General features: G+C 46.4%; 2 protein-coding genes across 2 annotated transcripts in view; one reads left to right on the top strand and one right to left on the bottom strand.

Annotated features, from left to right (window-relative positions):
* Nucleotides 1-18988, bottom strand: part of pitpnc1b (phosphatidylinositol transfer protein cytoplasmic 1b) — a 350470-nt gene that overhangs the window by 240406 nt on the left and 91076 nt on the right. The gene's annotated exons all lie outside the window — the stretch shown is intronic.
* grin2db (glutamate receptor, ionotropic, N-methyl D-aspartate 2D, b) overlaps nucleotides 792-18988 on the top strand; it is a gene marked incomplete at its 5' end in the record, with an annotated part of 136559 nt that continues 118362 nt past the window's right edge. The window contains 4 exons of the mRNA XM_080768345.1: nucleotides 792-1109; nucleotides 8343-8549; nucleotides 13331-13396; nucleotides 15020-15220. Of these exons, the coding sequence (XP_080624471.1) occupies nucleotides 792-1109; nucleotides 8343-8549; nucleotides 13331-13396; nucleotides 15020-15220 (792 nt within the window). The remainder of the gene's footprint in view (nucleotides 1110-8342; nucleotides 8550-13330; nucleotides 13397-15019; nucleotides 15221-18988) is intronic.

Here is an 18988-nt window from a genome sequence, read left to right as displayed (position 1 = left end):
GGTGGTGACTAGGTGCAATTTGCCGTTGACAGCCCGTGCTATCTGATTGTGTTAATTAAACAACGTCAAGCTCGGCCAACATTGCAGCTGTACGAAAAGCTTGAATTATCCTCTTTCTATCTTGCAAAGTGTTTGTTTCATAACAATCCACCATAGACATGTCATGAGCTACTTTCTGGTCTAGGGGGGCGGGTCAAATCAAATTAGGGGGGTGTGTGTGGGTCATTTATAGTCAAAATGTATTTATTTATTTTTTGGGGGGTGAACTACTCGTTTGAAGTGGTTAAGCAGATTATTGCGAACGCAGTGATTGCGAATGCAGTGAGCACTAACTATGAGACCTAGCAGAACATGTCTGTCTGTCTGTCACGCTGTAACACCACATGCCCGCCACCAGAGGGCGCAGCTGTATCACACACAAAACACACACACACACACACACACACACACAGCTGCGTTCGCTTCCCGCGTTTGCGCGTCTTACTTGTTTATTGTTATTGTATATTAACACATTTTGCTGACTTATAACTGTGTGTTTGTGTTTGTGTCTGTGTTTGTGTCTGTGTGTGTGTGTGTGTGTGTGTGTGTGTGTGTGTGTGTGTGTGTGTGTGTGTGTGTGTGTGTGTGTGTGTGTGTGTGTGTGTGTGTGTGTGTGTGTGTGTGTGTGCGTGCGTGCGTCCTCCACCAGGCACCCTCTCTCAAGCGAGTGCTTCACACACCCAGCCCCTCCCCCTCCTGCTCCTCGTCCTCCTCCTCCTCCTCCTCCAGCGGCGGCGGAGGGTCGGCTTGCTATGGTCGCCATACCCACGCTCTCTCTCCTATTGGCCCTGGCGGAGTGGGCGGGCCTCCCCCGCGGCGCCGACTCCTCCCCCCACCTGCTGCTGCGTCCGAGCCCGCGGGAGCGCGACGCCGGGACCACCATGAACTTCAACATCGCCGTCATCCACGCGGGCGCCACGGCGGCGCAGCCCGAGGCGGCGGTGGCGGGCGGGCCCGGGGGCGGGGCCGGGGCCGGCCGCGTGCTCTACCCGGGCTTCGGCCGTGTGCACAGCTCCCTGGGCGACAGCGTGGTCACCCAGTGGGGCTCGGCCAACGTCATCTGGCTACAGGTGAGGGGAAAGGAAAGGAGAGGTACTATGTTTATACCCAGGGTAACTGGACTAAGGATAGGAAAGGTACTATGTTTATACCCAGGGTAACTGGACTAAGGATAGGAAAGGTACTATGTTTATACCCAGGGTAACTGGACTAAGGATAGGAAAGGTACTATGTTTATACCCAGGGTAACTGGACTAAGGATAGGAAAGGTACTATGTTTACCCAGGGTAACTGGACTAAGGATAGGAAAGGTACTATGTTTACCCAGGGTAACTGGACTAAGGATAGGAAAGGTACTATGTTTATACCCAGGGTAACTGGACTAAGGATAGGAAAGGTACTATGTTTATACCCAGGGTAACTGGACTAAGGAAAGGAAAGGTACTATATTTATACCCAGGGTAACTGGACTAAGGAAAGGAAAGGTACTATGTTTACCCAGGGTAACTGTACTAAGGAAAGGAAAGGTACTATGTTTACCCAGGGTAACTGGACTATGTAAATGAAAGGTACTATGCTTATACCCAGGGTAACTGGACTAAGGAAAGGAAAGGTACTATGTTTACCCAGGGTAACTGGACTAAGGAAAGGAAAGGTACCATGTTTACCCAGGGTAACTGGACTAAGGAAAGGAAAGGTACCATGTTTACCCAGGTTAACTGGACTAAGGAAAGGAAAGGTACCATGTTTACCCAGGGTAACTGGACTAAGGAAAGGAAAGGTACTATGTTTACCCAGGGTAACTGGACTAAGGAAAGGAAAGGTACCATGTTTACCCAGGGTAACTGGACTAAGGAAAGGAAAGGTACTATGTTTACCCAGGGTAACTGGACTAAGGAAAGGAAAGGTACTGTGTTTACCCAGGGTAACTGGACTAAGGAAAGGAAAGGTACTATGTTTACCCAGGGTAACTGGACTAAGGAAAGGAAAGGTACTGTGTTTACCCAGGGTAACTGGACTAAGGAAAGGAAAGGTACTGTGTTTACCCAGGGTAACTGGACTAAGGACAGGTACTATGTTTACCCAGGGTAACTGGACTAAGGAAAGGAAAGGTACCATGTTTATACCCAGGGTAACTGGACTAAGGAAAGGAAAGGTACTATGTTTACCCAGGGTAACTGGACTAAGGAAAGGAAAGGTACCATGTTTATACCCAGGGTAACTGGACTAAGGAAAGGAAAGGTACTATGTTTACCCAGGGTAACTGGACTAAGGAAAGGAAAGGTACTATGTTTACCCAGGGTCACTGGACCAAGGAAAGGAAAGGTACTATGTTTATACCCAGGGTAACTGGACTAAGGAAAGGAAAGGTACTATGTTTACCCAGGGTAACTGGACTAAGGAAAGGAAATGTACTATGTTCACCCAGGGTAACTGGACTAAGGAAAGGAAAGGTACTATGTTTACCCAGGGTAACTGGACTAAGGAAAGGAAAGGTACTATGTTTACCCAGGGTAACTGGACTAAGGAAAGGAAAGGTACTATGTTTACCCAGGGTAACTGGACTAAGGAAAGGAGAGGTACTATGTTTACCCAGGGTAACTGGACTAAGGAAAGGAAAGGTACTATGTTTATACCCAGGGTAACTGGACTAAGGAAAGGAAAGGTACTATGTTCACCCAGGGTAACTGGACTAAGGAAAGGAAAGGTACTATGTTCACCCAGGGTAACTGGACTAAGGAAAGGAAAGGTACTGTGTTTACCCAGGGTAACTGGACTAAGGAAAGGAAATGTACTATGTTTACCCAGGGTAACTGGACTAAGGAAAGGAAAGGTACTATGTTTACCCAGGGTAACTGGACTAAGGAAAGGAAAGGTACTATGTTTACCCAGGGTAACTGGACTAAGGAAAGGAAAGGTACTAGGTTTACCCAGGGTAACTGGACTAAGGAAAGGAAAGGTACTGTGTTTACCCAGGGTAACTGGACCAAGGAAAGGAAAGGTACTATGTTTACCCAGGGTAACTGGACTAAGGAAAGGAAAGGTACTATGTTCACCCAGGGTAACTGGACTAAGGAAAGGAAAGGCACTATGTTTACCCAGGGTAACTGGACTAAGGAAAGGAAAGGTACTGTGTTTACCCAGGGTAACTGGACTAAGGAAAGGAAAGGTACTATGTTTACCCAGGGTAACTGGACTAAGGAAAGGAAAGGTACCATGTTTACCCAGGGTAACTGGACTAAGGAAAGGAAAGGTACTGTGTTTACCCAGGGTAACTGGACTAAGGAAAGGAAAGGTACTATGTTTATACCCAGGGTAACTGGACTAAGGAAAGGAAAGGTACTATGTTTACCCAGGGTAACTGGACTAAGGAAAGGAAAGGTACTATGTTTATACCCAGGGTAACTGGACTAAGGAAAGGAAAGGTACTATGTTTACCCAGGGTAACTGGACTAAGGAAAGGAAAGGTACCATGTTTACCCAGGGTAACTGGACTAAGGAAAGAAAAGGTACCATGTTTACCCAGGGTAACTGGACTAAGGAAAGGAAAGGTACCATGTTTACCCAGGGTAACTGGACTAAGGAAAGGAAAGGTACTATTACTATAGGTTATATACTATACTATAGGTTTACCCATGGTAACTGGAAGGGTACTATGTTTACCCATGCCAGGCCCTGCTCATATAGAACATTTCATGGTAGGGGTTCAATGCCTTCAGCGGTGGTAATTTTAACGTTCCGGTCCGGGGATAGGAACTATAGCGACCTTCCGATATCAAGACCGCTCCGCAACCCGTTCGGCCACCACCACCGCTGCCGGCCGGTCACACCGTTGTGCTTTGGTTTCTATGGTGACTATGCGTGTGGTGATGTTTTCACCAATTTACTTTTTCATTTATGTTTAACCCATTTAGATCCGAGTTTAAAAGCATTCACTTTGAAAGAATATATATTGAAAGATTTGCGCCACATTTTTAAGACTACTGTACAAGCTTGTATAGCTTGTAGACCCCAGAAGCAATATACGAGTTAAAAACGTTCTGAAATAATATATATATATATACATTCAATGATTTCCACCACATTGTCATGATTTTTTCAAAAATAGCAGACCTACACAAGCTCGTAGCGCGCCACTCGGTGGTGCGCTATGAGCTTGTATAGCTTGTAGTCCCCAGAAGCAATATATGAGTTTAAAACGTTCTGAAAGAATATATATATATATATATACATTCAATGATTTCCACCACATTGTCACGATTTTTTCAAAAATAGTAGACATATACAAGCTCGTAGCGATGAGCTTTTTTGTGGATCTGCTATTTCTCAATAGCTATATAAAGTATACCATAATGCTTAAAACACCAAAAGGGGTCCCCCGCCCCGAGAATGGGTGGTGAAGATATAAGATAAGATATTTATTGTCACTGTACGAAGAAATTCCGTTCAGTGCAACCACAACATGAAAAGAACTGAAAATGAAAATGAAAAAGAACAAGGATACAACTAGGGGGGGGGGGGGGGTTATATATACAGTATATAGAAGCACAATACAGGACACTTGCAGCCACATTATTCTCTTTCCTGGCAGATATTTGAAAGTCTTCGTGGGTCTGATCGAGAGAGACTACATCTCATGAAACGGTGCTCAGGTCCTCAAAATGCCCCGAAAATAAATAATGGACCTTGATATGAAAGGAGAAAAAAAAAAGGTTGAAACTGTCAACCATAGATCTACTGTAATAGATGGTGGCATCATGGGTCATCACTGCTTACATTATCCCATTCTGGGCGTAGAACCCCTTTTTGGTGTTATAGCATTATGCTATGCTTTAGCTATTGAAAAATAGCCGATCTACAAGCTCATAGCGCGCCACCGAGTGGCGCGCTATACGAGCTTGTAGCTCTGCTATTTTTGAAAAAAATCGAAGAACGACTGACATTTTTAGAATCTGATCTCAGGTCAGAATGGGTTAATCAGACCAGTGTGTGTCCAGTGGAAACCTCGTATGAATCTGATCTCAGGTCAGAATGGATTATTCTGCAGGATCCAAACCGTCCACATCCGTTTCCCCCACGCACCCCAAGGAAAACTTATCTATAAATCTGCAGGAATGTGTCTTGTGTGCCTGGCCTGTCCTTCACACATCCTGAGATTCCATTCATCCAATGGATTTCACACTCGGTGCTCATAGTCCCGCTCGGAGCCTCTCTGCTATTACTGTACATACTGTATAGAGAAGGGGGCTTCCGTCCATGTGCAGCGCAGTGAAGATCACCGTTTTCTCAAAATATCATGTCCAAAAAAGTAACGGTATTCCCAGAGGGGACTATACAGATGTTTTTTTGTGGTTTGTAAAATCTTTAGTCCGGAGTCGACAACAGCTTAAACCGTTAACCCATTTTGAGCGAAAACCCCTTTTGGTGTTTTAAACATTATGTTATAATTTAGCTATTGACAAATAGCAGATCTACAAGCTCATAGCGTGCCACCGAGTGGTGCGCTATACGAGCTTGTATAGGTCTGCTAATTTTTGAAGAAATCGTGAAAATGTGGAGCAAAAATCCTGACGGAAAACTGTCGGGGATTTATAGAAGACATTTCATACATTTCGACGTCAGGTTCAATTGTATAGTCAGCCCTGTGTCATGTTTTCCCATTCAAACCGGAATAATCCCCCTACTTAATTAAGGCGCCACTAATACTCTCGATTCGCCTACAACGGGATCAATAGAATCAACGTCATCTCTCCTATAACATTTGCTACCACATCAATATCAAACGGCAACAAAAAAATATTCTAAGAGTTTTGGGACTATGAGAAGCTAAAATCTCATCACATGGTATATCGTGACTCAAATGCAAACTAAACAGACTTTAGGCTATGAATAGGGGTTGGAAAAAACCCCAGTGCTTCTCCTTATATATAGGACACACTGTGACAGGTTGGTTGATGAGACACTCATTGTCCCTAGCGGGGGATCGAACCACCCAGCCAGACCTTCATGGTAATGACACGTCTACGGGTCCCCGAGTATATCAGAATCAGAATCAGAATCAGAATATCTTTATTGTCATTGTACGAGACAACGAAATTGAATTGCAAACCAGATCAGTGCATTTAAAACAAAAGACATAATACTCTATATAAAAACACAAAATACAAACATTTAACGCATATTGCACATGAAGTCCTTTTAGTCCATAAAGTGTCGAGTGTCAGAGTTCAAGTGTCAGTGTTAAGAGCTATGACTGCTCTGGGGTATAGCCATTAGAGCTGTCGTCCTCCATGACGCCCTGCCGGGAGGGAAGGTGGACTCATAATCATAGATATATATACATTATTCATGCTCGCACTCATTATTTGAGGTGAATTGCTGTGCGTGCGTTACGTGCGTGTGCACGACGTGCGTGCGCTCTTTGACCAACAGCTTGTGTTATTGGCCTAACAATGTCACTGCAAAACGCCGTACATGACACCTTCCCTATATGAGCTTAACAGTACACATAATAATTATATGAGACACACCTGGTGGTCGCCATGTTGGCCTCTTTTTTGCTATGGGTTTCTCTCTCTGCCTGTCTGTCCTAATGTCTCTCGCCCCTCCCCCTCTCTCTCTCTCTCTCTCTCTCTCTCTCTGTTCAATTCAGTAGGCTACTCTTTATTGGCATGGTAAGATCCCTGTTACCTCGCCAAGTACAAATTGCAACACGAATGCATCTCAGACGCCGACAAACAAACCAAAACATGAAAGCGGGCAGTGAGAGTGTGCAACATGAGCATCCATCTCTCTCTCTCTCTCTCTCTCTCTCTCTCTCTCCCCCTCCCCCTCCTTTTCGTTTTGTGACGAGACATACACAAAAGGCCCCTCTCTCTCTCTCTCTCTCTCTCTCTCTCTCTCTCTCTCTCTCTCTCTCTCTCTCTGTCGCTGTCTCCTTCTCTCACTCTCGGGTCAATTTCAATTTCAGTTCCGTTCCGTTGCCTATTATCACTTCAGTACAGTTTCAATTACCCCACTGCTTTCTGCCTGTGCATCTCTCTCTCTCTCTCTCTCTCTCTCTCTCTCTCTCTCTCTCTCTCTCTCTCTCTCTCTCTCTCTCTCTCTCTCTCTCTCTCTCTCCGTTTGGGTATTTCTGTCTCCGCCACCCCTCCCTCCATTCAATTTCAGTTTGATTCGAGCAACTTTATTTCACTTAATCAATTGATTTATTATTCCTCTCTCTCTCTCTCTCTCTCTCTCTCTCTCTCTCTCTCTCTCTCTCTCTCTCTCTCTCTCTCTGTGTGCATTGCATGGCTCCTCTCTCTCCCCTCCCCCTTCTTGCCGAATGAAACAACGTCTCTCTCTCTCTCTCTCTCTCTCTCTCTCTCTCTCTCTCTCTCTCTCTCTCTCTCTCTCTCTCTCTCTCTCTCTCTCTCTCTCTCGCCACCCTCTCTCTCTCCGAGGACCCATGCAAGGAAAAACGTTTGTGGTTAAAGCAACACAAATAATAATAATAAATTGTTGTACAGTGTTGTAGCAAAGGCTTGTCAATATCTGATGTGGGAAAGCACACGAGGACACGATTTCCCGCGGAAACCTTTTACTTGTATACAGTTTGTGGTAAAAAAAAAGCTTTGCACACAGAATAACTCGTCCTTCTTCCGGGCCACTTCCCTATACCTCCAGGTGTTACCGATAATACTAATTAAGGCTCTGTCTAGTCCGTTTATAGTGTGCAGTGGCTCTCAAACTTTTTTAATGTCAAGGAAACCCCCGTAATAACTCACAGTTATCGGGGAGTCGAACCCACTCTCGGGTTAACTTTGAGACCCACTGGGGTAGCGGAGTTGCTTCCTATAGTGAGCCGACACTTTGACTGGAATGGAACAGAGCCTTCATTAAGTATCATCGCCGGCAACACATTCCATTATATCTTTATGATGATGTATTGCCATAAATTAACTAAGAGCGTCTGCCTAAATTGTAAGGAAGTATATAGGGAAGGAGGGGACCCAAGTTCTTTCCAAAAAGGCGTGTGCGCGACATAGAGAGCCCATTTCACCCACTTTTGTACAATAACCCCATTCTGGACAGGAACCCCTTTTGGTTGTTTTAACTATAAGCATCATGTTATACTTTTAGCTATTGAAAAATAGCAGACCTACAAGCTCGTAGCGCGCCACGTCTGCTATTTTTGAAAAATCGCGAAAACGACATATTTTTACTTTATTTCGATGTCTGGTCTAAACCGGACGAAGCTGATTTTCTCTGATTGTTGATTCCCCGCAGGTGAGCTGATTGTCTCTGATTTTGCTTCCCAGGTGAACGACAGCAGTCCCAAGACGGTCCTCTCCCAGCTGTGCGAGCTGCTGGCGGCGCGGCCCCTCCAGGGCCTGGTCTACGAGGAGGAGAGGCCCCCGCCCACGGCCTGGGGGCCCCTGGCCCCCATGCTGGAGTTCGTCTCGGCCCAGACGGGGCTGCCCATTGTGGCCGTGGGCGGGGGCGCGGGGCTGGGCAGGATGCCACAGGTAGAGAGAGAGAGAGGAGAGGAGAGGAGAGGGGGAGACTGGGGTGGTGGTGGTTCTCGAACACGTAATGGACCTGTGTGTGTGTGTGAGTGTGTGTGTGTGTGTGTCAGCGCAGGCACATCTTCGCGCACAGCCGCGGACGGAGGAAGCCGACGCCGTTCGACGTCATTCCGGCTTTTTAGACGGCCGCGGAGGTGGAGCTTCTTTTTCCATCCACCAGCTGTCTTAAAAAAAAAGCCGGAAAGACGTCGGTGTGCGCGAAGGTGTGCCCTCGGCCTGTGTGTGTGTGTGTGTGTGTGTGTGTGTGTGTGTGTGTGTGTGTGTGTGTGTGTGTGTGTGCGTGCGTGAGGTATATGTTCTCGCATCTGTGCATCTTATGGCTCCTTCGAGGGAAAAATGCATCGTTTTACTGTGCAGACAACTGTTTAAACGGTTAGTTTTTTTGTATTATCCGTGAATGGAATATATAGCTGCTCTTTGATGCTCTTTTCTTTTGAAGCTTCCCCCCGTCCACTCGCCCCCCCCACAATCCTCCTCACCGCCCTCAAGGCCACATTGGGACACTCACTTATATCGGTTTGTGGCCCTGCAGGTTTTCACGGGTGCTTTACAAGCCCAATGAGGTGAATAACGATGGCAGGGTCATGGGACTTGTAGTTCTGTTGTAATGGAGGAGACTGTGCGTTTGCAGCACAGTGGTGTTTCATGTTGGCCTTGGGACACAATGGAAAACCCAGAGGAGGATGTAGTGTTGTTTAGTGGGTCTGCGAGCTGTGTAGCGTTACATGAAAGCATTGCTGGGCGGGCCAAGAAACCTTGTATCAGCCGCCTTAGCCTACATCTTTTTTTAAATCATAGTATTGCACAGAATATCTAAATATAACTAATACAAGCCCATAACAATTCCATGACTTGCCCAGAATAGGAACACCAGCTGGGAAGTATAGTTTAAATCCTTTTCCCAACCATTCCCTGAAAAGTATAACGTTTTTCTGTCGGGTTTCTGTCGGGTTTCCAGAGGAGGTGAGAGGAGCTAGGACAGAGGAGATAGGGCAGAGGAGGTGAGAGGAGATAGGACAGAGGAGATAGGGCAGAGGAGGTGAGAGGAGATAGGACAGAGGAGATAGGGCAGAGGAGGTGAGAGGAGATAGGACAGAGGAGATAGGGCAGAGGAGGTGAGAGGAGATAGGACAGAGGAGGAGATAGGACAGAGGGGGTGTGAGAGGAGATAGGACAGAGGAGATAGGACAGATGAGGTGTGAGAGGAGATAGGACAGAGGGGGTGTCAGAGGAGATAGGACAGAGGAGGTGTGAGAGGAGATAGGACAGAGGTGTGAGAGGAGATGGGACAGAGGAGGTGTGAGAGGAGATGGGACAGAGGAGGTGTGAGAGGAGATAGGACAGAGGAGGTGTCAGAGGAGATAGGGCAGAGGAGGTGTGAGAGGAGATAGGACAGAGGAGGTGAGAGGAGATAGGACAGAGGAGGTGAGAGGGGAGATAGGACAGAGGAGGTGTGAGAGGAGATAGGACAGAGGAGGTGTGAGAGGAGATAGGACAGAGGAGGTGTGAGGAGCTAGGACAGAGGAGATAGGGCAGAGGAGGTGAGAGGAGATAGGACAGAGGAGGTGAGAGAGGAGATAGGACAGAGGAGGTGTGAGAGGAGATAGGACAGAGGAGGTGTGAGAGGAGATAGGACAGAGGAGGTGTGAGAAGAGATAGGACAGAGGAGGTGTGAGAGGAGATAGGACAGAGGAGATAGGGCAGAGGAGGTGAGAGGAGATAGGACAGAGGAGGTGTGAGAGGAGGTGTCAGAGGAGATAGGACAGAGGAGATAGGGCAGAGGAGGTGTCAGAGGAGATAGGACAGAGGAGGTGTCAGAGGAGATAGGACAGAGGAGGTGTCAGATGAGATAGGACAGAGGAGGTGTGAGAGGAGATAGGACAGAGGAGGTGTGAGAGGAGATAGGACAGAGGAGGTGAGAGGAGCTAGGACAGAGGAGATAGGGCAGAGGAGGTGAGAGGAGATAGGACAGAGGAGGTGAGAGAGGAGATAGGACAGAGGGGGTGTCAGAGGAGATAGGACAGAGGAGGTGTGAGAGGAGATAGGACAGAGGAGGTGTGAGAGGAGATAGGACAGAGGAGGTGAGAGGAGATAGGACAGAGGAGGTGTGAGAGGAGATAGGACAGAGGAGGTGAGAGGAGATAGGACAGAGGAGGTGAGAGGAGGAGATAGGACAGAGGAGGTGTGAGGAGATAGGACAGAGGAGGTGTGAGAGGAGATAGGACAGAGGAGGTGTGAGAGGAGATAGGACAGAGGAGGTGTCAGAGGAGATAGGACAGAGGAGGTGTCAGAGGAGATAGGACAGAGGAGGTGTGAGAGGAGATAGGACAGAGGAGGTGTGAGAGGAGATAGGACAGAGGAGGTGAGAGGAGATAGGACAGAGGGGGTGTGAGAGGAGATAGGACAGAGGAGGTGTGAGAGGAGATAGGACAGAGGAGGTGTGAGAGGAGATAGGACAGAGGAGGTGAGAGGAGATAGGACAGAGGAGGTGTGAGAGGAGATAGGACAGAGGAGGTGAGAGGAGATAGGACAGAGGAGGTGTGAGAGGAGATAGGACAGAGGAGGTGAGAGGAGATAGGACAGAGGAGGTGAGAGGAGGAGATAGGACAGAGGAGGTATTGGCAGCCTTAGTCCTCCAGCCACCTGGCGGTATAACCGGTATTGATGTGATTGGCTGCTGTAGGGATCGTGTTGATGCATGTGATTGGCTGCTGGGGGATCTTCGTGGCTAAATAACGTGTCTGGGTATTGGCCTATAGGAGCTGTGCTTCTCTGCAGAGAGGAGGGTGTTGTTACTTAAACCAACGTAACAAGTACGTCCTATAATAATCACACAGGGAAAGAGTTGCCTCTGCTTTTTGATACGCCCACAACATGACCAGTGGGGATAATTAGGTTCTATACTCCTGCTACTGGTCAGACGTACTGGATTAAATACATGCATATCCTTTGGGGCAATGTCTGGTCTGATGTGTTTTATTTTTATTAGTTTTTTTGTTATCACAATTTCATAATTGTGAGTTAACCACAAGTCACGAGTTTGAAGTTTGTGTGCGCGTGTTTTGCGAAGGTATATAACGCTGACTGCCACCATGCAGACCTGATGGGAACTCTCTCCTATGTAGGTAAACAAGCCAAGTGCAGAGCAATGTTTGCCTCTTGGCTTGTGCAAACAACGGGATAAGTTTGAGTTTCTCTTTTCCTACCTGGGGCCGTGTTTTCGTAGTCGTTTGTCGTCATGCTAATCGGTCGTCATAGAATGTCACGAGTTTGTTCCATTGCATGGAGCTATATATATATATATATATATATATATACAGCGCATGCATTTCTCCATGCGTCAGTCGCGACCATCTGACGGGATACCATACCCGATAAAGTGTACGGGGAGTGTGGAAACCTTGTCCTTTTAACACAGCAACGCTCGCTCACACTGCATTTTTTATCACTCAAACCAGGGGGTTCCCAAACTTTGGTGGCGCGTCGTGCACCCCTTTGCGGTGCGCGGACATACTATGAAAAGGGTAATGGGGGTTATTTAGCACAAACTGCAAGGTTAATATCAGAATACCGATTATATTATTGATTTTTTGCAAACATGACAAACTTTAATTTAACCGTATACAACATAATGCTTAAAACACCAAAAGGGATAAAAAATGGATAAAAAGGGCTTGTGGCGTTCCCATGTCTTCATGCGTGCGTATGCGGACGGTGCAGACCTTTGACCGTATACGAGCATGGAGATGACATGAGGCTGAGTTTTGTCTGTCCATTATTATGGTCAAGGATATATTTTGTGAAGTGTTGTCGCGGTCGTCGCGGTCCGGCAGAGACCTTGTATGTCCAAAAAAAAGGATCTGTCTTCTGGTGGATCCAGACGTATATATATGGGCCTAGTTATTATTCATGTAGTAATTAGTTCTCGGTCAACCATTTTCATCGGTTAAAACATTTATAAAACTCACACAGACGGACTCTTAACCACTTTCAGCCTGCGGATTATTTATGAAAATGTAAAAAAAAAAAAGAAAAAAAGAAAAGATGGAATATGCTAAAGGTCTCAGAGCCTGACAGTGAGGATTATTCGCATATAGGGGCCCTATATATACTGGAAGTGTCGGGTAGCTTGCTGTGACAGTGTTGACAGGACGTGTTGTCGGGGGAAACACTTCATAACCCATTCTGACCTGAGATCAGATTCATACGAGGTTTCCACTGGACACACACTGGTCTGATTAACCCATTCTGACCTGAGATCAGATTCTAAAAATGTCAGTCGTGGTTCGATTAAAAAAAAAATAGCAGATCTACAAGCTCATAGCGCGCCACTCGGTGGCACGCTACGAGCTTGTAGATCTGGGTTCTGGGTTCCCGTTCAGAATCGGATAAGGGTCTGTCAGGTGTGATCCCGTCACGGCGGCCGCGCGGAGGGGTGGATATTACCGATAAGCCTGCCGACGACGTTCCATATACGGGGAATGACAGAGACCTTGTTATCGCTGAGCCCGATCGCGCATGACTGCAACGACTAGGAAAATACACACACACACACACACACACACACACACAAAAAGAACTGGGGGGAAAAAGGGCTTATCCTTCAAGAAATGTGCCGTTCTACTTCTTCTTCTGCTCTCCTCTCTCTCTCTCTCTCTCTCTCTCTCTGTCTCTCTCTCTCGCCCTCCGCCCCCACCCCCCCACCCCCCGTGACGTTGCAGGAGACGGGCTCGATATTCCTGCAGTTCAGCTCTTCCACGGCGCTACAGCTGGAGGTCATCTTCGAGGTCAGTATATATGGTGGAGAGTGACTGAAGTACTTACGGTGGGATTCCGTTCCTTTCTGCCGGCCTGACACCCATAGGTACCTCTAGGTATTTAAAAAGTACCTGGGTACCTATGGAAGTCACACCTCTGATGGGTGTGGTTTAGTCTTAAGGGGTGTGTTCTTTTCACCCACTGTGTAATATGTAGAGATGATGCTCCGATCAGGGACCCGATCGATCGATCGCCGATTGGTTTTTTTTCTCATGATCGGCGGATATACCGATTTTGTTTTTTTTTCCCCAAAATTATTATATTATGTGTCAAAACTGTTCCTGTGTGTGTGTGTGTGTGTGTGTGTGTGTGTGGGGATAACGTTTATGCCCGTGTCCAAGATGAACAATGATATACTATATATATATATACATCTGATTGACATTTATACCACTTATCGGTTTCTCTAAAGGGGCCGATCACAGATAGGGTAAATTGCCGATTAGCGGAGCATCTCTACTGAGTGCATTTACTAGAAAATACAAAGAAAATATAATTACGTTAACCCATTTTGACCTGAGATCAGATTCTAAAAATGTCTGACAGTTTTTTTTGAAAAAGCTATGTTTCTGTGTCAGTGGTTCTCAAACTATTTCATGTCAAGGACCCCCAGAATTATCTGTATTTGGCCCGCCGACCCCCCCATCTGAAAATATGTACTTCCAGCGACCCCCCCAGAAGCAAAGATTTGAGTTGAAACCGTTCGCTCTGAAAGAATATATATTCAAAGATTTTGCACCACATTTTCACGATTTGTTTCAAAAACAGCAGGCCTATACAAGCTCGTAGCGCGACACTCGGTGCCGTGCGACAAGATTTTCAATAGCTAAAAAAAATGTTGAGTACTTTTCCCCCCATACCGAAACTGTCAATGTTACATCAGCAGAAATGGAGGGTGGACATTGTGAAAAAAAGCTAAATTAAGAAGTTATATTAAATTCAAAGAGGACTACATGACTGAACCTTCTGTTGCATGTAATTTAAAAAAAGAGGACAGAGGTCCCTCTGTGCCCAGTTAAGATCTGGTGCTTTTACCTCTGGCAGTTGAGGTTGGCAGATATTACTGGCATTCCTGAGGAGCAGCGACTGTGTGTGTGTTCTTTGTGACCTGGGAGTTGTAGAGGATGAGTTTCATTTTGTTTTCTATTGTCCACTATACCATGATTTTAAGAAACTTAAATCACGGTACACTAAGAGTGTTTTATGTTAAATTGGTTGTTCAGTAATGAAGTTTTTGTTTTTGGAAAATTTAAAAATGCCTTCAGAGGAGAAGGCATGGCAGTTACGATGGAGAACGATGTATCCATAAGTAACTGTCTATTTGTTGTATCATTATTGCGAACGCAGTGAGCACTTACTATGAGACCTAGCAGATCATGTCTGTCTGTCTGTCTGTGTGTCCGTGTGTCCGTGTCCCCCTCCTTTGTGCCCATATATGGAGCTGAGTGATTTGTTTGTGATTGATGCAACACACTCCATATTTGGACGTATAGCTGCTTTGGGGACTCCTTGTATGGCTATGGCATCTTATGACTGCATGAGGACACTTTAATAAAAAACTCTTAATCTTATCTAATCCAACACCAACTGAGGTGCTGGAGGAGTACGACTGGACGGCGTTCTCGGTGGTGACCACGCGCCACCACGGCTACCAGGACTTCATCTCGGTGGTGGAGGGCCTGACGGACGGCTCCTTCATCGGCTGGGAGAAGAAGAGCGTGGTGATGCTCAACGTCACGGACGACCCCGGCGGGGCGCGCACCCGCCGCCTGCTGAAGGAGAATGAGGCGCAGGTGAGAGAGCTGAGGAGGGGGCTTGAGTAGGAGGAGGAGAAAAAACTGCACTTATAAGTGGTGGTGACGACGTTGCGGCTGGTTTCGGGGGAAAGACGGAGAGCGGTATCCATCTCTGCCACTCCCTCCCTCCCTCCCCCCCTGCCGCATCTCTCTCTCTCTCTCTCTCTCTCTCTCTCCCCTCTCTCCTCTATCCCCTCTGTTCTTCTTACCCCCCCGCCACCTGCCCCCCCCCCCCCCCCCCCCCTCCCCCCCCGATGCACGACGACACAACGATAAAACTAGAAAGAAAAACGACAAAAACATGAGTCACATTTGATTTGGCCCGAACGTTTTTTTGCGGAGCATATAGGTCTTGATATCGGAAAAGGTCGCTATAGTTCGTATATATATATATATATATATAATATCCCCGGAAACCGGCACGTTTTTCAAATTACCACCGTTGTTGAAGTGCCCTTGAGCAAGGCATTGTTGAACCCCTATATACCATGAAATGTTCTATGAGCATGAAGGGGCCATGGCTGTAAACAAGTTCTTGAGCTTATAGTGTAGTTACCCCTGGGTAAACATATAGTAACTTTATCTTGGGTTCTTTTGCGCGTCGGCCTATATTCAGAGAGACTCTATAGCAGGTCCCAAGCCTATACTGGTATATATGCTGCATCTATACCGTACACCGTTATGCGACCACTGTACCGCAGCAGCGGTATATTGTACTTCCCGCGCTGAGAATATGGCGAGTTCAATGCTTCGTCCGCGGCGAGGAGTCGTCTTCCGCCAGCCTTTCGCCACTGCGGCAGGCGGCCGAGAGAGAGACAGCAAAAAAAAAAATAGATGCAGCAAAGTTGAGAAAAGTTCTACTTTCCCTCTGCCCTCTCTGTGCCGAGACAAAGCTATATAGTAGTATAGTTTGTAAGCTATATAGCTTGTGAGCCTAAATATAATATCGAGCCATTAGCAGATAATATGTGACACTGCGACAGTTTTACCCACGTTTAGTGAAAACAGTGGCTTATACTGACCCCCCCGTTAGTGTCAGCGGTGTTATGGCATGTCGCCGCGACCCTCCGTTCCATAGTTTATTGGCAGTTGAACGTATAGCTTGTTTTCGCCAAAAAGCAAACAGAAAGCAGTGGCATTTGTACCACCTTTAATATTAAACTAAACCGAATTGCAAATATTTTGTCATCGCGCGATTTCCCGGGTGTAAAATCTGTACTCGATACATGATGATATTGACTATAACGATAAGGTGAGCAATGAGCATCCAATGAGCATCCACGTGGTCATAATAGTTAGCGGTATGTGTTGGCTCCGCCATACCACTTGAGTCAGGATGATTTTTTTATCAGTTATAGTTATACCGTGCTTGTTTTGGACAGTTTACATTTATATTTTAGTTTTTAGTTGCATCTACAAGCTCACAGCGCGCGTTGAGCTTGATATTTTCAGCATGCAACCTGTTGTAATATACAACATGGCTGTCTACTGATACTTGGTACTTGTACGTGATGTACTTACATGTATGGTGCACTGCCTGAACTGTAACATACTTTAGGGCTGTGTTAGAGCACGCTGAAGGCCGTGCTGCAGGCAGTGATTTGTAGACGGCATGTTGTATATCGCAACACAATCTAGCATAAAAATCTTGTCCACTAGTCCCCCCCCCCCGTCCCCCCCTAACATTTGAGTCTAGTTTTTATTTATTGACAAAATTGTCAATATTATTTAGTCTTAGTTTTAGTCATCATATATTTCGTTTTTATTTTGTTTTAGTCAGTGAACAAAGGTAGTCGACGAACATTCGTTTTAGTCGACGAAAACAACACTGCTGGAGGATATATAGAATGATTCCAGCTTCACAAGCAAAGCAGCAAAGCAGAGCACAGGCTACACTGTACATTACTTAACGCTCAGGCATTCTGGAACCTGCCCACGCAGCAGCTGTACTGTATTTCAGACAGCAGCTCACGTGAAAACACATCCATTGAGAATGCTTTCTGAATGGCGCGGGCACACTGTAACTGTAACAGTTGGCTTTTAGGGCATCCGGGGCTTAGCTACCACTGCAAGTCAGTATAAGTAGGTCAGAGTGGCTTATTGTCACTATCAGCCGAGCAACGAGTGTGTCTGTCCCCCGCTTTAACAAAGTGCTTCAGAGTCGGCATGGAGTTGCTATCCATTGCTGCAGGAATATAAGTTGGAGTGCCACTTATTCCAAGTAGTTATACCCAAACCGTGTTACACTCATGCGCGCAGTTTGAGCACTGTAAAATGGTCAAAAAAGGTGTACGGTATTTGTTTTTTTTAATAAAAACAAATAAGCTCTATTATATATATATATCGATGTTTTGTTCAGCTATAACAGGGGTCACATAGTAAAAATGCATTTGGACAAAAGGCACCGTGGAAATTGATACATTTACCATATCCGCTCCTTTATTGCATAAGGGCGTGTTGGATGAGCGTACGCACTGAGACGTGTGGCAGAACTATAGCTTGCAGGCATTGCTCCGTTTATTAAAAAAATAAAGTACCATGCTTTGTGGGGAAAGTAAGCGCGGATGCCACTGATTCAAAGTGATCGCTACGGTAGCGCAAGACAATCGCGCGCTACTTAAAGGCTTAAGCGTATATACTGTTCGGCTATTAATCCATGGAGAGAGAGAGATAGCACTGCACACTTTGTCCGCTGTGTCTTTCACAGCCAGCAATAATAGTGACATTTCCGAGGCAAATTTTGACAAAGCATGTCCGAGGATGATAAATGATGTAAACAAAAATCACAGAGCGTTGCAGACAGTATAGGGCTAGAACTGTATACGTGCACAGTTTGGGCCGTGCGTGGAGAGAGGGAATGACGTTCTGAACGAGAGAGAGAGAGAGAGAGAGAACTTTGTGTTGCTTCAGAAAAAGAAAAAAAAAAGTTCTACTTCGTTTTAAAGAGTCTCTAAGCTTGCTTGCCAGCTCGGTTGCGATAATGCATTAATAATGAAATGGGGCAAATTCATTCACGCTCACCTTTTCAGACTTGCAGGCTGACCGACATTGACCACAGTGACTCATGGTTTTTGGTCTGTATCTCTCCCTGGCTTTCAGTCCCCCTCAGATATGCTGCCCTTCTCTCTCCTCTCCTCTCCTCTCCCCTCCCCTACGGGCCTTGCTTCCTTCCCTTATTTCCACCCTTTTCCACCTCCTTTCAATCCAAGCCCATCCCTCGGTTCACTGTCTCCTTCTCCCTCTGCTCTCCTCTCCTCTCCTCTCTCCCCATCCTCTTTTCAAATCCATCCCCACATCTGTCCTCCCATTATGTCTTTTTTCCCCCTGCTCATTCCGTTGGTATATCCCCCAACGCCCCTCTCATGGAATTCTTTGCCCAGAGACAAGCCCCCCCCCCCACTCCACTCCACCCCACCCCACCCCACCCCAGCCCTGCAGCCCACCCCCACACTCTTCTGTTTGTTTTTATTTCTCTCTCTCTCCTCCTCTCGTTCTGTGACTTTCTACTGTTCCTTTTACCTTCCTCTTTCTGTCACCTGCTGTCTGTTCCTTTTCACGTCTACCCTTTTTTCTCTCTCTCTCTCTCTCTCTCTCTCTCTCTCTCTCTCTCTCTCTCTCTCTCTCTCTCTCTCTCTCTCTCTCTCTGTGTCTCTGTATGTATCTCTTGTGCCATCAGTCCATTGGTAGCGTCTCTCGTGCTGCATGTCCTGCTGGCGTCAGACAGACAGACAGACAGACAGACAGACAGACAGACAGACATACAGA

This window comes from Protomyctophum bolini, assembly GCF_963924005.1.
Source record: "Protomyctophum bolini genome assembly, chromosome: 7".
Classification (NCBI taxonomy): Eukaryota; Metazoa; Chordata; class Actinopteri; order Myctophiformes; family Myctophidae; genus Protomyctophum; species Protomyctophum bolini.
This window is presented reverse-complemented; position numbering and strand designations above follow the sequence as displayed.